The sequence below is a fragment of the Oreochromis aureus genome, linkage group 10, assembly GCF_013358895.1.
Source record: "Oreochromis aureus strain Israel breed Guangdong linkage group 10, ZZ_aureus, whole genome shotgun sequence".
Classification (NCBI taxonomy): Eukaryota; Metazoa; Chordata; class Actinopteri; order Cichliformes; family Cichlidae; genus Oreochromis; species Oreochromis aureus.
The window spans coordinates 18,866,563-18,881,147 of NC_052951.1; the positions used below are offsets into that span (position 1 = coordinate 18,866,563).

A 14,585-nucleotide genomic window follows, 5' to 3' on the forward strand; every position below is an offset into this window, starting at 1 on the left:
AAGAGAAGAAAATAATCTGAAAGAATATAAACGCTTCTTCATGGCGGAAAAAGAGCAGAGAAAGCTGCCTCTTTCCCTGAAAGACTTTACTGAGGGAATAGCGAGCCCGGTGTTTTATACAGTCGTTGGTTGCTTCCTGGTGTTGCTGCACAGGCTCTCGGTGTCCCCGATTCAGTTTGCTGCAGTGTCAGTGTTAGTTCTTTCTTTATTCTTGCAGTGTGAACGCAGAAAGAAGAAAGATCCAGGGAGACGACCGCTGGTAAAGTGGCGCCCTGTCTCTTCATCTTTACACGTATACATATATGTTATAGCAGCAGACTGTGTCTTCTACATCCGTAAAAGAAATCAGACAAGTGAGTGTGCAAGCCGAAAGAGTCCTTGTTATTTGCTACATTGCAGAAGTTATAATAATACAATAAAAAATAATAATGATAATAATGTGCAGCTGTTGTGTTAATTGATTAATGATTCAGTCTGTTCAGACAAACATACGTTTGTCTGGTTTTAGTTTCCAAATTTGATTCATTTTTAACAGATCTGTTGAGTAGACCAGTGGTTCCCAAACTTTTTTTTGCCAGGCTCCCCGTTGTTTTACAAGAAAAATGTTCGCCCCCCCTGCACAAACACATAGTAAACAATTAAGCAAATACAAGTAAACGGCAATAAGTTACAGGTAGTAATAAAATATACTACTAAGTCTTTTACGCTACGTCCACACCTACACGGGTATTTTTGAAAACACGCAAACGCTGTTTCACCGAAAACGGAGATTATGCGTTTGGGCGAGGAATAGGGCTTTCGTCAACACGTAGGCCAACGGCGTTGCGATTCACCGAAAACGGAGATTACACGATTGAAAATAATGGGCTCTCTTTTCTTTTTTCAACCTGGAGGCAACGTGAGGGATCCCATGTATCCGTATTACTAAACAAAGACGTCAGGCTTGCATTGCAGCGGTGAGACGAGGGATCGAGTTCTGTGCAACCCCAGAGTTCGTCACGCAACGTCAGTTCTAAATGTGCATATCACTTTTAAAATGTCACGCTGTGCAATGTGCCAAAACATCGTTGTGTTTACATCATTCATCAAGGATTGAGTAGATCTTAGCATTATTGCAGGCAAACCATTGCAGAATGGCAGATATTGTACACTAATCCGCAGACAAATCACACCTGTCATGTGCACTGTTACTGTTAAACAAAATCAATGTCATAGCTGTGGACAGCATCTTTGAGGTACCACCTTTTACACGCGGACAGACAGCATCACAGAAGCTACACAATGAACAGGGCAGAGCAGTTAACACTGCTGTCCCTCCATTGAATAGAAAGTGTGGCAGAGGCGTCATGGTGTGATTATTTAAATAATTGTACTTTGTGTGAGTAGTTTCAATTTTAGTATACATGTTTTTTTTTTTATTCTTGATCTGTTCACATGTACTTAGCAAGTACATAGAAATGAAATGCAAACTATTTACATGGCAATAACAGCTCCAAAAATGATTGCTATCAACACTTTAAGAAAGATTTTTGCTTTAAGCGTGGTTCCCAGAAATGCCTCTCTGTGATACGTAAAGGTCTCTCTGTGTCCACACAACGAGGTCACAGTGCAGTGCTCAGTCGTTGTGAGTGCAGTTTGTTTTTGAACCTATATAGGTTCAAAAAAAACTGTAACAACACGTTGTTTAGAAAGTTATCATGTGGGATACTGTTTGTCCGTGATTTGAACCGGGGAACAAATTACGGCAGGATCAACCTGATATTATTTGTATCTCACTGTAACTTTACTGCATAAAGAGCTAACATCTCCAAAATCTCAGAAGTAGTTATTACAAAAGTGTTTGACCTTAGACAAGTATGACCACAGCACAGTGAAAATAACAGACCAATTCATGTGAACTAAAATGAACATTGTTGGATACTGTTTGGCCGTGATTTGGAGAGCCCAGCGCGTGCTCCCGACGCAGGGAAAACTATTTGCAGGGGAGACCTACCTTGGCACTTGTGCAAGTGAAGCCAAAGGAAGATATGCTTCACCATATTTTGCATAATAAAAGCCTGTAAGATCTTTGGCTTGGAAGGAAGTCCCTCACGGTTTGGAAACATATTTGGCGATGCTTCTGGAATCTCATCCATGCTTTGCGTTTGTGTGGGAAATCCTACTCGTCAAAATGACCTGTCCATAATGCTAGCAGTGTCCAAGCGCTCTTTTTTTTTCACGGGAAGAAGATGCAGAGACCAAATTGCAACAAAAGCATACCGCTCCCCCTGCAAACCTGGCTCTTTGCGCCCCCCCTCCAGGGGATGAAGGCCCCCACACTTCTTGGGAACCTCTGGAGTAGACAGAACAAATTACAAAAATTAAATTTGCTAAAGAAAATGAACCAAAGAATGTCACGCTGCCTATATACATGAGATAAGACTGTATCTGTAATGTTTGTATGCACACTTGGAGTCTCTGGTTGTTTGGAAAAACAGCTGTGGGATACTGTTTGTAGATTTGAACCAAAGAATGTACGCTGCCTGATATTTAAGACTGTATCTGTAATGTGTATGCACACTTGGAGTCTCTGGTTGTTATGATTTTGCTTGACTATGTTTGTTTCTTCTCAGCAGGTGTGTATATAATGTCAGCTGTGGCTAACACATTTGAAAATGTGAAAGCAGTTATTCTATCAGCTCATAAAAACACAACATCAAGGGACAAGGTCTCCTTCTACGACTCCTGGGCAGAGAACTATGATCAGGTCAGATAACCTTACCTTTTATATTTTACTAATACTTGCTGTTTTTTATTATTAGCCACATCACTGCCTATATGGCTTGTTTTTCTACTCTAGTTCCTTGTAGTTTACATGCTTAAATGTTATCTGTATTGTTATAATTTTAGGCACTGATATTACATTTGTCACTCTGCTGCATTGTATGGTATAACCTTTAGTCTACTGTAATTTTTTAGTTATGTTTGACATGTACTAATCTTTTGGATGGATATCTAATGGATAATAGTAAAAATATTGGTACTTTTTTCCAGGTAAATAAAAGAAACTGTTAGCACAGTGCAAGATTATTAAAAAAAGAAAATGCATCTGAAAATACAATGTCGTGAAATTTATCGTTACCTATGTAATATAAAGTAAAAGAGTACAAATTACAGTTCTATAGGATTTATCTGATGGAACAGTGTTATGTATGTGTTTCATACCTAATTAATGGGTAACTGTTCATGTTTTTGAGTAGGATGTGGCTGTCCTGGATTACCGTGCACCAACTCTGGCAGCAAACTGCATCTCTTCCCATTTCAGTGGAGATCGTGAGGGTGCCGTCGTATTGGATGTGGCCTGTGGTACAGGACTGGTGGCCACACAGGTAAAATAGAAAAAGAACAGATGGCCTCAGGGAGAAACTGTAAATGTGCAGTCTTAATGAAGTGATTTGCAATTTAATATCTGACAAATCCTTTTTTGAAAACATTGTTGATATTTGATCTTTTTCAGTCTAAATAAATGTCTAGAAATTTCTTGTGTGTAATGTAGTGACCTTTTCTTTCTTGATTCTACAACTTAATAACAATGTGTCTGATAACAACCTAAACATGTTGCACAGTTGAAGAAACTTGGATTTGGAAAGTTTGTGGGTATAGATGGAAGCGAAGCTATGTTGGAGTTGGCAAGACAGAGCGGGTTGTACCAGGACTTGAAGCAGATCATGCTGGGAGAGGAGCCACTGCCTATCCAGTGGGGTATTTAAAGCTTTATTATTATTTCATCCTAGTCATTAATTACTGTGTAATTTAATTTTCGGTTCTCAGGTAAGATGCTTTTAATTAGCGCTTGTGTGCCTCTATTTTTCAGAGCTATTTTAAAATTGTTGCATTTCAAGTGATTGTTTTCATGGTTTTTTAATTGTTATGAAATCTAAAATCATAATTTTAAAAAGTAAAAGAATTACTGTTATTGTCATATGATATTATTTATCTTTATATTTTATACAACACTTACCTGTTATTGCTTTCCTATGTCATTGTAACCCTGTGTACTCATATTAGGAAATTGTCCTTATTTCTGCTCAATAAAGTATTTTGTATGTAGTTAAATTATGAATTTTGTGTCATTGGGCAAGACCCTTCACCCGTTGCCTACTGGTGGTGGTTAGAAGGCCCGGTGGTGCCAGTGTCCGGCAGACTCGCCAGTGCGCCCCAGGGCAGCTGTGGCTACAATGTAGCTTGCCATCACCAGTGTGTGAATGTGTGTGCGAATGGGTGGATGACTGAATGTAGTGTAAAGCGCTTTGGGGTCCTTAGGGACTAAGTAAAGTCTATACAAATACAGGCCATTTATAAGGACATACTTTCATGTTAAAAGATTATGTCCATTTTTAAGTCCAAGCCTACATGCCTTATCCTTAAAGCACTAATTCCTCTTTTCTACCTTTTGCAGTAGATTCGTTTGATGTGGTTGTGATTGTTGGAGCACTAAGTTTTGGTCATGTCCCTCCTGCTGTGGTCAGAGATCTGTGCAAGACCACCAAACCAGGTGTGAATATGTTTTTGTTGTGTTTTTGTTGTTGTTGTTTCAGTGCTGTCTCACCTACAGTCTCCCCTCACTTTACTGAAGATAAGCTCTCATCACTTACTGCACTGTCACCTCTTTCCACCAGGTGGCTACATTTGCATGACTACCAGAAGTAACCAGGACAATCTGGAGTACAAAGGCTGTCTTGACTCTGAGCTCAGGCAGATGGAGAACGAGGGGCTTTGGACTTGTCTAGAGGTCACAGAGGTGGAAAACTGGGAGAGAGCTGTGTCGGAGCACGAGGATGGCTACATATCTGGCGCTGTATATCTCTACAAGAAACTATAATTATACATATATCACAAAAGTGTATGGTGGTTTAAAATCACACCAGCAAAGGTGCAGAATAGACTTATTAGAGAAGAAACAAAACCGGGATAAAATTTACGTAAGTTTAAAAAGGATGGCTTGATTTTTGCATTTGCAGAATTAGGTAGGCTCAAAGATGGAAAGCTGCTTTCAAGCAAATGAGTATCTTGCAGCTGAGTAACAGACCTTTCCTTATTGAAAGTAAATGAACCATTTTCTAAATAAATGGTTATATAACTTGTATCTGTAACTGTGTCTGTTGTGCATTATTATCTGCCATCCACTAATAAGTGAGTTTATGAGGTTACATTTTCTAATTCAGTGATTCAGTTGGCTCAAATGTTAGGCTATCCCCTTTGTGCTTAAAACTTTATTAACTTTATTTGCTATTTGTTTTAAATTTTAAAACTAGTCAAGTCGAAAAGAAATTGGACAATTATGCTTCTGTACACCACCACGGTGGATTTTATGTTAAGCAACCCAGATGAAGTGGAGATGTTTTACCAATGACCTGACCCTGTTTAACAATATTATATACAGCATCAGATACAGTTTTAGGTGACTGAAAGCCTAATGGTCAGTGTGCATTTCATATGGACGTCTTGAGCAGTGAATCTCTAAATTCTTGCTTGGGTCACTGGGCTGGATTTCTAAAATTTTACATTTTTGAAGACATACAACCAGTGATCATATCTTTGTGAGACCCAACCTATTCATCTATTCCATTCCATTCATCCAGCAGTGGACACAAATCACAAATAAAGTTAAACTAAAACTTTTTTTCCTCCTTCCTTTTTTATCCTCCTCCTCTGGAGGATAAAACGTGGATTCTTCAGACCTGTTTCTTAGTTTAGAAAGCTAGAAAGACTTAATTTCATTCACCCAAGGACAAACAACATATTCAAATGTTCTTTTCAAATGTTACATTGTATTAGTATAAAGACAAACAAAAGAATGCAATAAAAATATAATAAAAAAATAACTTTTGAGTGAGCCTGGAGTGTATGAATTGGCTATAGAGCAAAAAATTTAAAAAAGACATGCAGGTATCTATCACACACAGAGAGCAGGGGCAGGTAGAAAGGGCGGGGGTGGGGGTGGGGGAGCCAGAGAGACGAATAAAAAGAGAACAGGTGGCAGTGTAAGCAAGCTCGAACCATACCGCATTTTGTGAAGGACAAAACAGCAAAACAAAAGTTTTTTGTTTTTTTTAAAAACAACGTTTAAAGTATCAGTCTGTTCTGCTGATGCCCATCCTGTAAGCTGCTAAACGCTCACAACGAACTCGCAGCTGTCTCACACACATACCCCAATGTTATCTCGGTGGTCCATTTATGAAGAAAATTTCACATCTTTGTCTCTGATATCCACCTGTAGGCTCTGGCTGGATGACTGCTTATCAGTCAGCCATTTTGTTATTGGTCATATTTCTCTGTGGGTTTATCGCAGTGCACTATGAGCTGCAGAGATCTTTGGAATAAAAAGCAAATAACATATAAGTCATTTGCTACCTTTAGCCCTAATAGTAAGTCCTAATTTTGCTCTTTCTCTTGGATGTGTGAATGTTTAATTGTTTGACAATGTCAAGGTTGTGAGATTGTCTGCTGGCTGTCAAGTTTTGCATGATGCAAAGTTGATTTAAGGTCAGTTTACATATATAGATTATCTTGTTTTCAATCACACTTTCTTTCACCTCTGCAGAAATTTGTGATGTGGTTGAGATTTCTTGAGCTCTTAGTTTTAGTCACATTTCTGTTGCTGTCATGAGAAAGCTGTGCAATGTCAACAGACCAGGTAAAATCCAGTTTAGCCTTTTTTTTTTTTGTTTTAATCATACTGAATTTTCAGCACTTTTATGCAAATGTTGCTTGAGGGAAAATCTGCAATACAAAATATGATCACTCCTAATCGTGTTTCCTGCTTCCTGCAGAAAAAGGTTACCAGGTTACCTACTGAGTCCCTCAAAAAACAACTTCTGTTGCCACCAGATAGATACATTTGCATGGCCTACTGATATCACCATGACAATCGTCAATGCAAAACCATGTGAGCTGAAGCTGAGGAGTAAGAAGAGCTCTGGGAAGGCAAGAGGATGGATGCTTATCTGGTGCTGTGTAGAGCAATGCTTGTGTAGTACAGTGTAGATTATACAAGTGAAGTCATATCAGGTCTTAAAACATGCTTTAAGACATGCTTGCAACAGGCATAATCTTAGAGAAAGCTTTTGTACATGATACAACATGGCAGATGCATATTTCTATTTAAGGAACTGCATTTTGGGCAGCTCAAAATATCACTAAGTAATGAAAACAACATGAATGATCACATGATACAAGCATGATTCACTGAAACTAAATGTTGAATCGTCAACAAAGGCACAATGCTTCCTCTTTTAACATTGCACACCTGCCTGTAACTTTACTTTCTGCCAAACCAGTTTGTCTTGTGGCTTTTAATAGCCAGGAACAGGACTGAGAGTCCAGGGGGATTCTAAAAGGCTCTTTTTCACCTCATGCCTCACATTATGTAAAAATTAGCTGGATTCTTTTCCGATCAGCTCACAGTCATTTATTGAACAGCAAATGCAAAAGTATCAGTCAACAAAGTGCAATGACATTTCACTGTGCCAAATGGCATGATCATTAAAATAACAAAATAACAAAACTTTGTATTTTCAATAATTGAATTTCTTCATAGAGATATTCACCAAAGAGCACATTCAATAATGTAATGCTTTCAATTAATGTACAATATACAATGTGTATGTGTCTAATAAAATATGTGTCTACTCAAAGGTAAAACCCTGCTGCCCGTTTTAAACGAGAACTTTAAAAGTCTGAGGTAAACACCAAAAAAAAAAGAGATCTGATAGCAAATTAATGTTTCACATTTACAGTAACAGTGTTTAAATAGGAATTTGTTAGAAGTTAATTGTCGCATTCTTCACACATTTTTTTGGCATATTAATAAATGTACTCCTGAACTTTTCCATCTCATCCTTTAAAAAGGAAGCATCATGGAGTATATTTATACTCAAATAAAGTCAGTAAACACTCACAAACAAAGAAAAGGCAACTTATAAAGAGCAGTAGAGTAAACTGTCTTTTGTGTCAACATAAGTACACATATTTAATTATATGTAATTATATTATAAGTATGTCTTTGGTGGGTTTGAGGATAAATCTTCCCCGTCACTCTTAACTGATAAGGTGTCCATTTCTGCTTCTTTCAGCTGAGACTTTGTAGATGGTACATCACTGTGTTTCGATTTTGTCGAGTCTGCCTTTTTCAGTTGTGACTTTGTTGAAGGTGCCCATGATTTCTCTGACTCCTCTTTTGAGCCCTGCTCAGACATATCCTGATAGGATGGAGGCCTTGTGTACTGCTGGGGCTTTGAAGTCACTCCCTCATAGCCATGAGGCCTGGGGTAGTCCACTCCAACAGGCAGTAACTTTGCCGATGGCGCCCTGCTGCGATGAGAACCCCCCAGGTTGGACCCATTGTAGGAGCGAACCACCTGGTAACGCACAGATGTCCTCTTCTCTGTGTCATGGGCTTTTATGGGGCATGCAGAGCTAATGAATAAACCACCTCCAAGAACAAGCAAAACAGATGCTCCCCAACCAATGTAGAGACAGGCACCAATCTCCCTCTTCTCAGCATCATTGTAGGCACTGTAGAAGTTCTTCACTAAAGCCCCAGCCACCCAAGATGTAGGAATCAAACAGAACAGACCTGCAGCCATCAACACTGCTCCTGCCACAACAGCCATCTTGCCCTTTGCCCCATTTCCAGTTTCATCCAAGAAGCGGGTGCACTTTCCTCCAACAAAGGCCATAATGAGTCCTGCTGCACCTACAGTGATTGAAATGACAGTGAGAGCTCTGGCAGCCTGCATGTCACCACTGAGGGCAAGGAGGGACTCGTAAGGTTTACACTGTATCTGACCTGTGCTTTGGACCACGCAGGCCATCCAAATACCCTCCCAGAAAATCTGGGAGGTGACGATGGAGGTGCCCACAAAGGACGAGACCCTCCACATTGGCAGTAAGCAGATGACAATGACCCCTGCCCAACCGAAGAGGCACAGGGCGCTGGCCAGCATCTGCATCCCCATCGAGGCCATAATGTAGGTCTGGAGAAAAAAAATACTTTCTTGTAAAATCCTTGCAGAGTTTTAAAAGGTGACTTGCTGGGTTTCTTGATTTCTGCAGAGTCTCTTTTGCATTTGCTCGTCTTTTCCTCTGGTTGCTCTTCTCTTGTATCTTTCTGTGAGTGTTTCTTTGTCAGTCCTTCTCAACATGTGCGTACTGTGCGTACTTTTTCCTGCTACTGTTGCAGTGTTGTAAACTATGTATCTCAGGAGAGCCTAGTCTGTTTCAGTTGTTGTCCTGCCTACAGTATTTTGCTACTGGGATCCAGGCGTGTCTTACTTAAGCCTCACTTCATTTGTTTACAGCATATGTCCCTCCCCTTTTATACCATGTCTTTCTGCCTCTTCCTTCTTTACTTTTTACTTCAGGACCTGAGAGCATTCGTTCTTTTTTGTCACCTGAGCAGAAGCCTATGTGCTACTGGACAGGTGTGGACAGTGCCACACCTACTCTGTAGAAAAAATAAAGGAGTGGAAGTTGACAGAGAGAGAGAGAGAATGAATAGGCAATGACATCACCCTCGCTCATTATCTTTGCCTCATGAGAACATTTTGTAAACAACAGCTATGAAGAAGGCAGAAGAAACAGAGGTATAAACCACCGCCTAACAAGGGTCTGTTCTGATGTTAATCTGTCACATACAATACCTCTGTGAAAATGCTGCATTTGATTAACAGGTGACTTAATTTGATTAAGAACTTAATACATGTGTTAGGTCAGAGGCCTCTACACGCAACTAATGTATTTGAATAATGTGTGCATGCAGAATATGTGAAACAGAACGAGGGTGGAATGTTTCCTGGGAGAGGACAGGACAGGAGTTTCACTTGAATAGCACACTGTGCAGAAAAACCTGTTCGAAATATGCAAAACCCCCGTACCACACAAGAGAACACACACTTACGTAAACCTGTGTGGCAGAAAATGAAACCTTTTTATCGAGCTCAAAATCATCTTTAATCTCTATGACTTATAAAGGTTAAACTTTACAGGGGCTATAAATTATTTTTGGAATTAATTTTATGGTTAAGCCTGATACAACACAATACATTTAATTTGAAATCTTTTTTAGGTTTATCTATTTGAACAGAGATATTTTGTGTAAATAGGCTCATGTATTGTAATTTGTACCACTGCGAATCGCTTTTCCCCCCTTGTTTCCTCAGAAAAAGAAACTATACATGGTTTTAATGATTAAGCTAATTCATGAAAACACATTTGAACATTCTTTGAGTCTAACTGTCCTGTCCTCTAAATTTTCAGTGCTGTATTTAAGAATATTTTTTATCCTGATTTTGTTTAATGCAGAAATCCACAAAACTAAATAAAGAAATGAACACATGTTAAATAGCTTTACATAAATGCTAACATCCAGTGTCTGTTTTTCAGGCTCTTTGACGAGAAGGAAATGTCCCAAAACCTGTTTGTAAAGATTCTTTCAAGGACACTCGCAAAACCAGATCTTCTGTTTGAATTTTTTTACTGTTTGTCACTAGTGTAACTCATCTTATGATGAAATAAAAAAAACAAATCACAAACAATGTCACATGCACATATATACAATTTTATTGCCATACAGTCATCCATAATACATATATATGTATATATATATATATATATATATATATATATATATATATCCATCAGTATTCACTAGTTTAACAGATAAAGAGCAGTCAAAACATGAGGTCTAGAGTTACAAGGGTGTCAATACGGATTTACAATGGTTTTAATTAAGCAGAATCAGATTTCAGACACAACCCTGAAATAAAGTATCCCATATTGATATAAAAAGAACAGAAAACAAAAATTTAAAAAAATCTCTGGTGGTAGAAAACATAAAAAAACAGATATATTCAAAAACAGGCTGACAATACTGGATGTGTGTATATTTTGAAGACAAAAAGAAAAGCTTTATTTACACAGTTATACTCTAAACATTTCCACTTATTTTAATCACAGACATTATTATTCTAAAAGGTGGACTCTTTAAGATATCCAGCAGAATGCTGGCTATCTAAACATATTCTTTATGACTATCCACAGAGCGAGCCTTGGAGTACCTAACATCATAATCAGTGGCATCGTTGGGGGGACAGGAGCTACAGAGCAGGCCCCCTCCCAGGATCAGCACCCCTGCAGTTCCCCAGCCGATGTAGAGAGATGCTCCCAGCTCTCTCTTCTGCGCAGCAATCAGGGTAGGGTTGTAGAAATCACGAATGACGGTGTTAGCGGTCCAGCAGACTGGAATAAGCACCAAGAGGCCGGCAATGATGAAGACAACTCCAGCAGCTACTGCCACTCTGCTCTTTTGCACTTCGTCTTCGACAAAATTTGTGCACTTGCCTCCAACCACCGCCAAGCAGAATCCCAAAAACTCCGACGATGATGGCGATGACAGTGAGTGCTCTGGCAGCCTGCAGGTCTTGAGCTAATTCTAGCATAGAATCATAGACCTTGCACTGCATCTGGCCTGTACTCTGGGTCACACAGTTCATCCACAGACCCTCCCAGATGACCTGAGAAGTGACGATGTTGGCACCAATGAAAGCGGTGACTCTCCATAGTGGGAGTCCACAGGTGATGATCGACCCAAGAAAGCCGATGACTCCCAAAAATAAACCAAGAAGCTGTCTACAACCAGCAACCATGTTGATCCCGTCAAAGAAAAAAGATTGAGCGTCCTTGAGAGCAGTGTGTGAAACAAAAGTTCAGCAGGTAGTTGTTTCAGCTGATCACTCAGAGGAGAAGTTGACTGTGAGTTCCTTGCTCAGTGGTTAAAATTTTAAAGGAGGTGACAGAGGAGGTGTTTTTCTAGTGATGTATGCAAGGTCAAACAGGTTTTTGAAGAAATGTCACCCAACCAGCTTGTTTCAACACTTGTAGAAAAGATAGCAGTTTCATGTGCATAACAAAGACCAATATAATGGAAAAAAAACCAACAAAAAACACCAAAACGAATTACACAGAAATACAGATTACCACCAATGTCATCAATTTTTCATGTTCTGTGAAACAATAAAAGGAATTTTTTGAACTGGCATATTTATGAAAACACTATTTACTTGGGTGATACTAAATACCAAACAGGGACTTACCAAATGAACAATGCTAGAAAAATGACGCACATGACTTTCAGAGTGAGCTCATTATCAACCGATACCTGTAGCTCATAGGTTAATAGATGTCAATAGATGTAGGCGTTTCTACACTGAAACTGTCTGTTCTTGTGGATGACTGAGTGAGATGAAAAATTGCATTTATCTAGCTCATCTGTGTTTTAAAGAGTGCTTTAAAGTGTATCTATGAATCACACACACTCACAGCCGAATCCCTTAGGGTTGCCATACAAGGTGCTGACCTCCTTAGGTTGGAGGACCCAAAACGCCCCCAAAAACAAATCTCACACAGTACCAAATCTACATTTGTGGAAAGAAAATCAGAACCTTTTTATTTCCCTTTATGGTATTGTATGAAAAATAGACTTGCTAATAGGAAAAATAGATGGTTTGAATGCCATTTCATTCTTTTCTTTTTTTTCTTAATACATTTATAATATAATATTTAAAAAAAAACAAAAAACTTTTCCGGCAAAAACACAATGAAAAGACTATAGATCAAAATGTGACCAGTGACAGCAAAATCATCTCATATGTGTCACGATATTTCTAAAGAAAAAAAGATTAACATTGCTTTGAAATTTTTATGAGACCAACACTTGACCCAAATGACTAGTATTAGGAGTTACTGAAGTATTGGCACTACCAAATATTACATGCATTTGCTTTTTTTAAGCTTTTCTGTGGCCACACCCACGTAGGAGTGGAGATTCCACTGTAGTCCAGCTTTCAGCTATTTGGAGTAAAGTAGACAAAGTAGCCGACTGTAATGGATTTGGGGATCATCTCTATAATAGAAAAGAGTAGATTAGATTAGAATAGAATAAACCTTCATTATCCCACGAATGAGAAATTTGGGTGTTGCGCAGCTCTTATAGCAAGAGGAATATAGACACAAATTAGTACTATATACATAAGCAACCGAAATTCTTCTGTACAGATAAAAATGTACAGTGATATGTATAAAAGTTCACAAAGTTCGAATAAAGGTATATATACAGAATAATTAGTTCTGATAATGAACAAGACTCCAACATTGTGACTAGTTACTTGACCCCTTGTGATCCAAGTCCAACTTCTTAGAGAGATAAGTGGTGTTAAGCCACAAAGCATTAAACACAGGGAAACATCAATCTGTTCTATATGAATGAGACCGAGACAGTTAAGCATGTTCTTCTGTCGCGTAGGACATTCATTAGGGAAAAACAAGACTTTTACAGAAGTTATGCAGACTTGGTCGTGTACTTATAGTCAATGTTCCCTCTAAGCTGCGCACGTGCGCAATCGCGCACTGTTGGCACGGTCTCTGCGCAGAGAAAATCTGCATTGCGCACAAAAAAAAAATTCTAACCCGAATTGAAATTAAAGTAAATATGTGCCGACACCGGTGTTTTAGCTAGCAAAGCAGCGTGGCTGATGTGGAGTGAAGCCACGTTAATGACAACGTGGACAGAAAAAGTGTGGACTTTGTACCAGTTTTTAAATTGTGTTGATAGGCCACGTAAAACCAGAGTTATGATAAAAATATCTGCAATGTTTGGTTTTCTTCCTGAATACTATCGTTGTTTATATTTACTGCGGGAAGAAACGGTAAAAACGGCGTTTTATAAGGAAAACGCTCAAAAGCACTCTCCACCTGTGAGCAAAGACGAAACCAAAACACCCCCCACCCTTTCCCATTGGTCGAAAAATGTACCATGTCGACCAATCAAAACATGGCATTTAGTTGTTAAGAAACGGAAGGAAGTTTTAGGAGTGACGGCGGTGTTTTGAGATGTAAGACATTTGCGACTTTTAGCGCAAATCTTGTGTAGTTAGTGTGTAGTGTAGTCAATGTTTTTGTTGTGTGTGTCAGAACAATGAGGCGGCTGCTGAATGTTACAGGTGTTACAGGAGTGATACATCTCCTGTTGTCAGGCCTGCAGGTATGAGGCTGTTGTTCTTCTTTATCTCATAGTGGACAGAAATTATTTTTTGAAGTGGTACAAATAATTTGTTTGGCATCAGATTTGATGCAGAACAGCTGATTGTTCTGTAAGTATTTTGAAATGTTTATTTAAAAAACCGCCTTGGCTGCATTTTTAGGTAAACAGCTGCAAAAAACTTTGTTGTTTGCAAAACTCAGATACTTTTTTGAAGAAGTAACTATATAATTAATTGCCCAACATTGGTCTTTATATACTGTATTTTGTAGACAGAGAGTTACAGGACTCTCTCCCAGACCACAGACTCGTGCTCATAATACAAGTCAGAGCTTTGTTTATTTTGTTTTTTTAAATAAAGTTGTGTTTTCAAAATTGGAGTTCAAGTTATTTTTACTTCCAATAGTGTTAACATACTACACAGGTCATGAACAAGATTTTTTTTTTGTTAAATTTTCATTGTAAGTGGGCTAAAGCAGTTAAGGTTGTCCAACAGAAATGTAAATGC

The 14,585-nt window shown here is 38.7% G+C and overlaps 2 protein-coding genes and 1 pseudogene across 6 annotated transcripts; 1 reads left to right on the forward strand and 2 right to left on the reverse strand.

Moving 5' to 3' along the window:
• Positions 1-25: 25 nt before the first annotated feature.
• Positions 26-5,132, forward strand: mettl27 (methyltransferase like 27). Of its 5 annotated transcripts, none has more exons than XM_039618645.1 (6): positions 26-353; positions 2,613-2,746; positions 3,240-3,368; positions 3,606-3,741; positions 4,439-4,534; positions 4,659-5,132. In XM_039618645.1, exons 1-6 carry the CDS (start codon positions 41-43, stop codon positions 4,859-4,861), a joined length of 1,011 nt encoding a protein of 336 aa, XP_039474579.1. In that variant the 5' UTR covers positions 26-40; the 3' UTR covers positions 4,862-5,132. The 5 variants fall into 5 exon arrangements, with proteins under 5 accessions (XP_039474579.1, XP_031613123.2, XP_031613125.2 ...); XM_031757263.2 differs by having other exon boundaries at positions 2,616-2,746; XM_031757265.2 differs by having other exon boundaries at positions 157-259.
• A 2,302-nt stretch (positions 5,133-7,434) lies between these two features.
• Positions 7,435-9,287, reverse strand: LOC116333982 (claudin-4-like). The gene has a single exon (XM_031757271.2). It carries the CDS (start codon positions 9,006-9,008, stop codon positions 8,031-8,033), a length of 978 nt encoding a protein of 325 aa, XP_031613131.2. The 5' UTR covers positions 9,009-9,287; the 3' UTR covers positions 7,435-8,030.
• Positions 9,288-10,579: 1,292 nt separating this feature from the next.
• On the reverse strand, positions 10,580-11,828 carry LOC116333980 (annotated as a pseudogene).
• Between the last annotated feature and the right edge of the window lie 2,757 nt (positions 11,829-14,585).

Coding starts and splice junctions, on each gene's coding strand:
- mettl27 (XM_039618645.1), top strand. CDS start 41: ATGGCGGAAAAAGAGCAGAGAAAGCTGCCTCTTTCCCTGAAAGACTTT. Junction 3,369..3,605: donor CAGGACTGGTGGCCACACAG/GTAAAATAGAAA, acceptor CATGTTGCACAG/TTGAAGAAACTTGGATTTGG. Junction 3,742..4,438: donor GCCACTGCCTATCCAGTGGG/GTATTTAAAGCT, acceptor TACCTTTTGCAG/TAGATTCGTTTGATGTGGTT.
- LOC116333982 (XM_031757271.2), bottom strand. CDS start 9,008: ATGGCCTCGATGGGGATGCAGATGCTGGCCAGCGCCCTGTGCCTCTTC.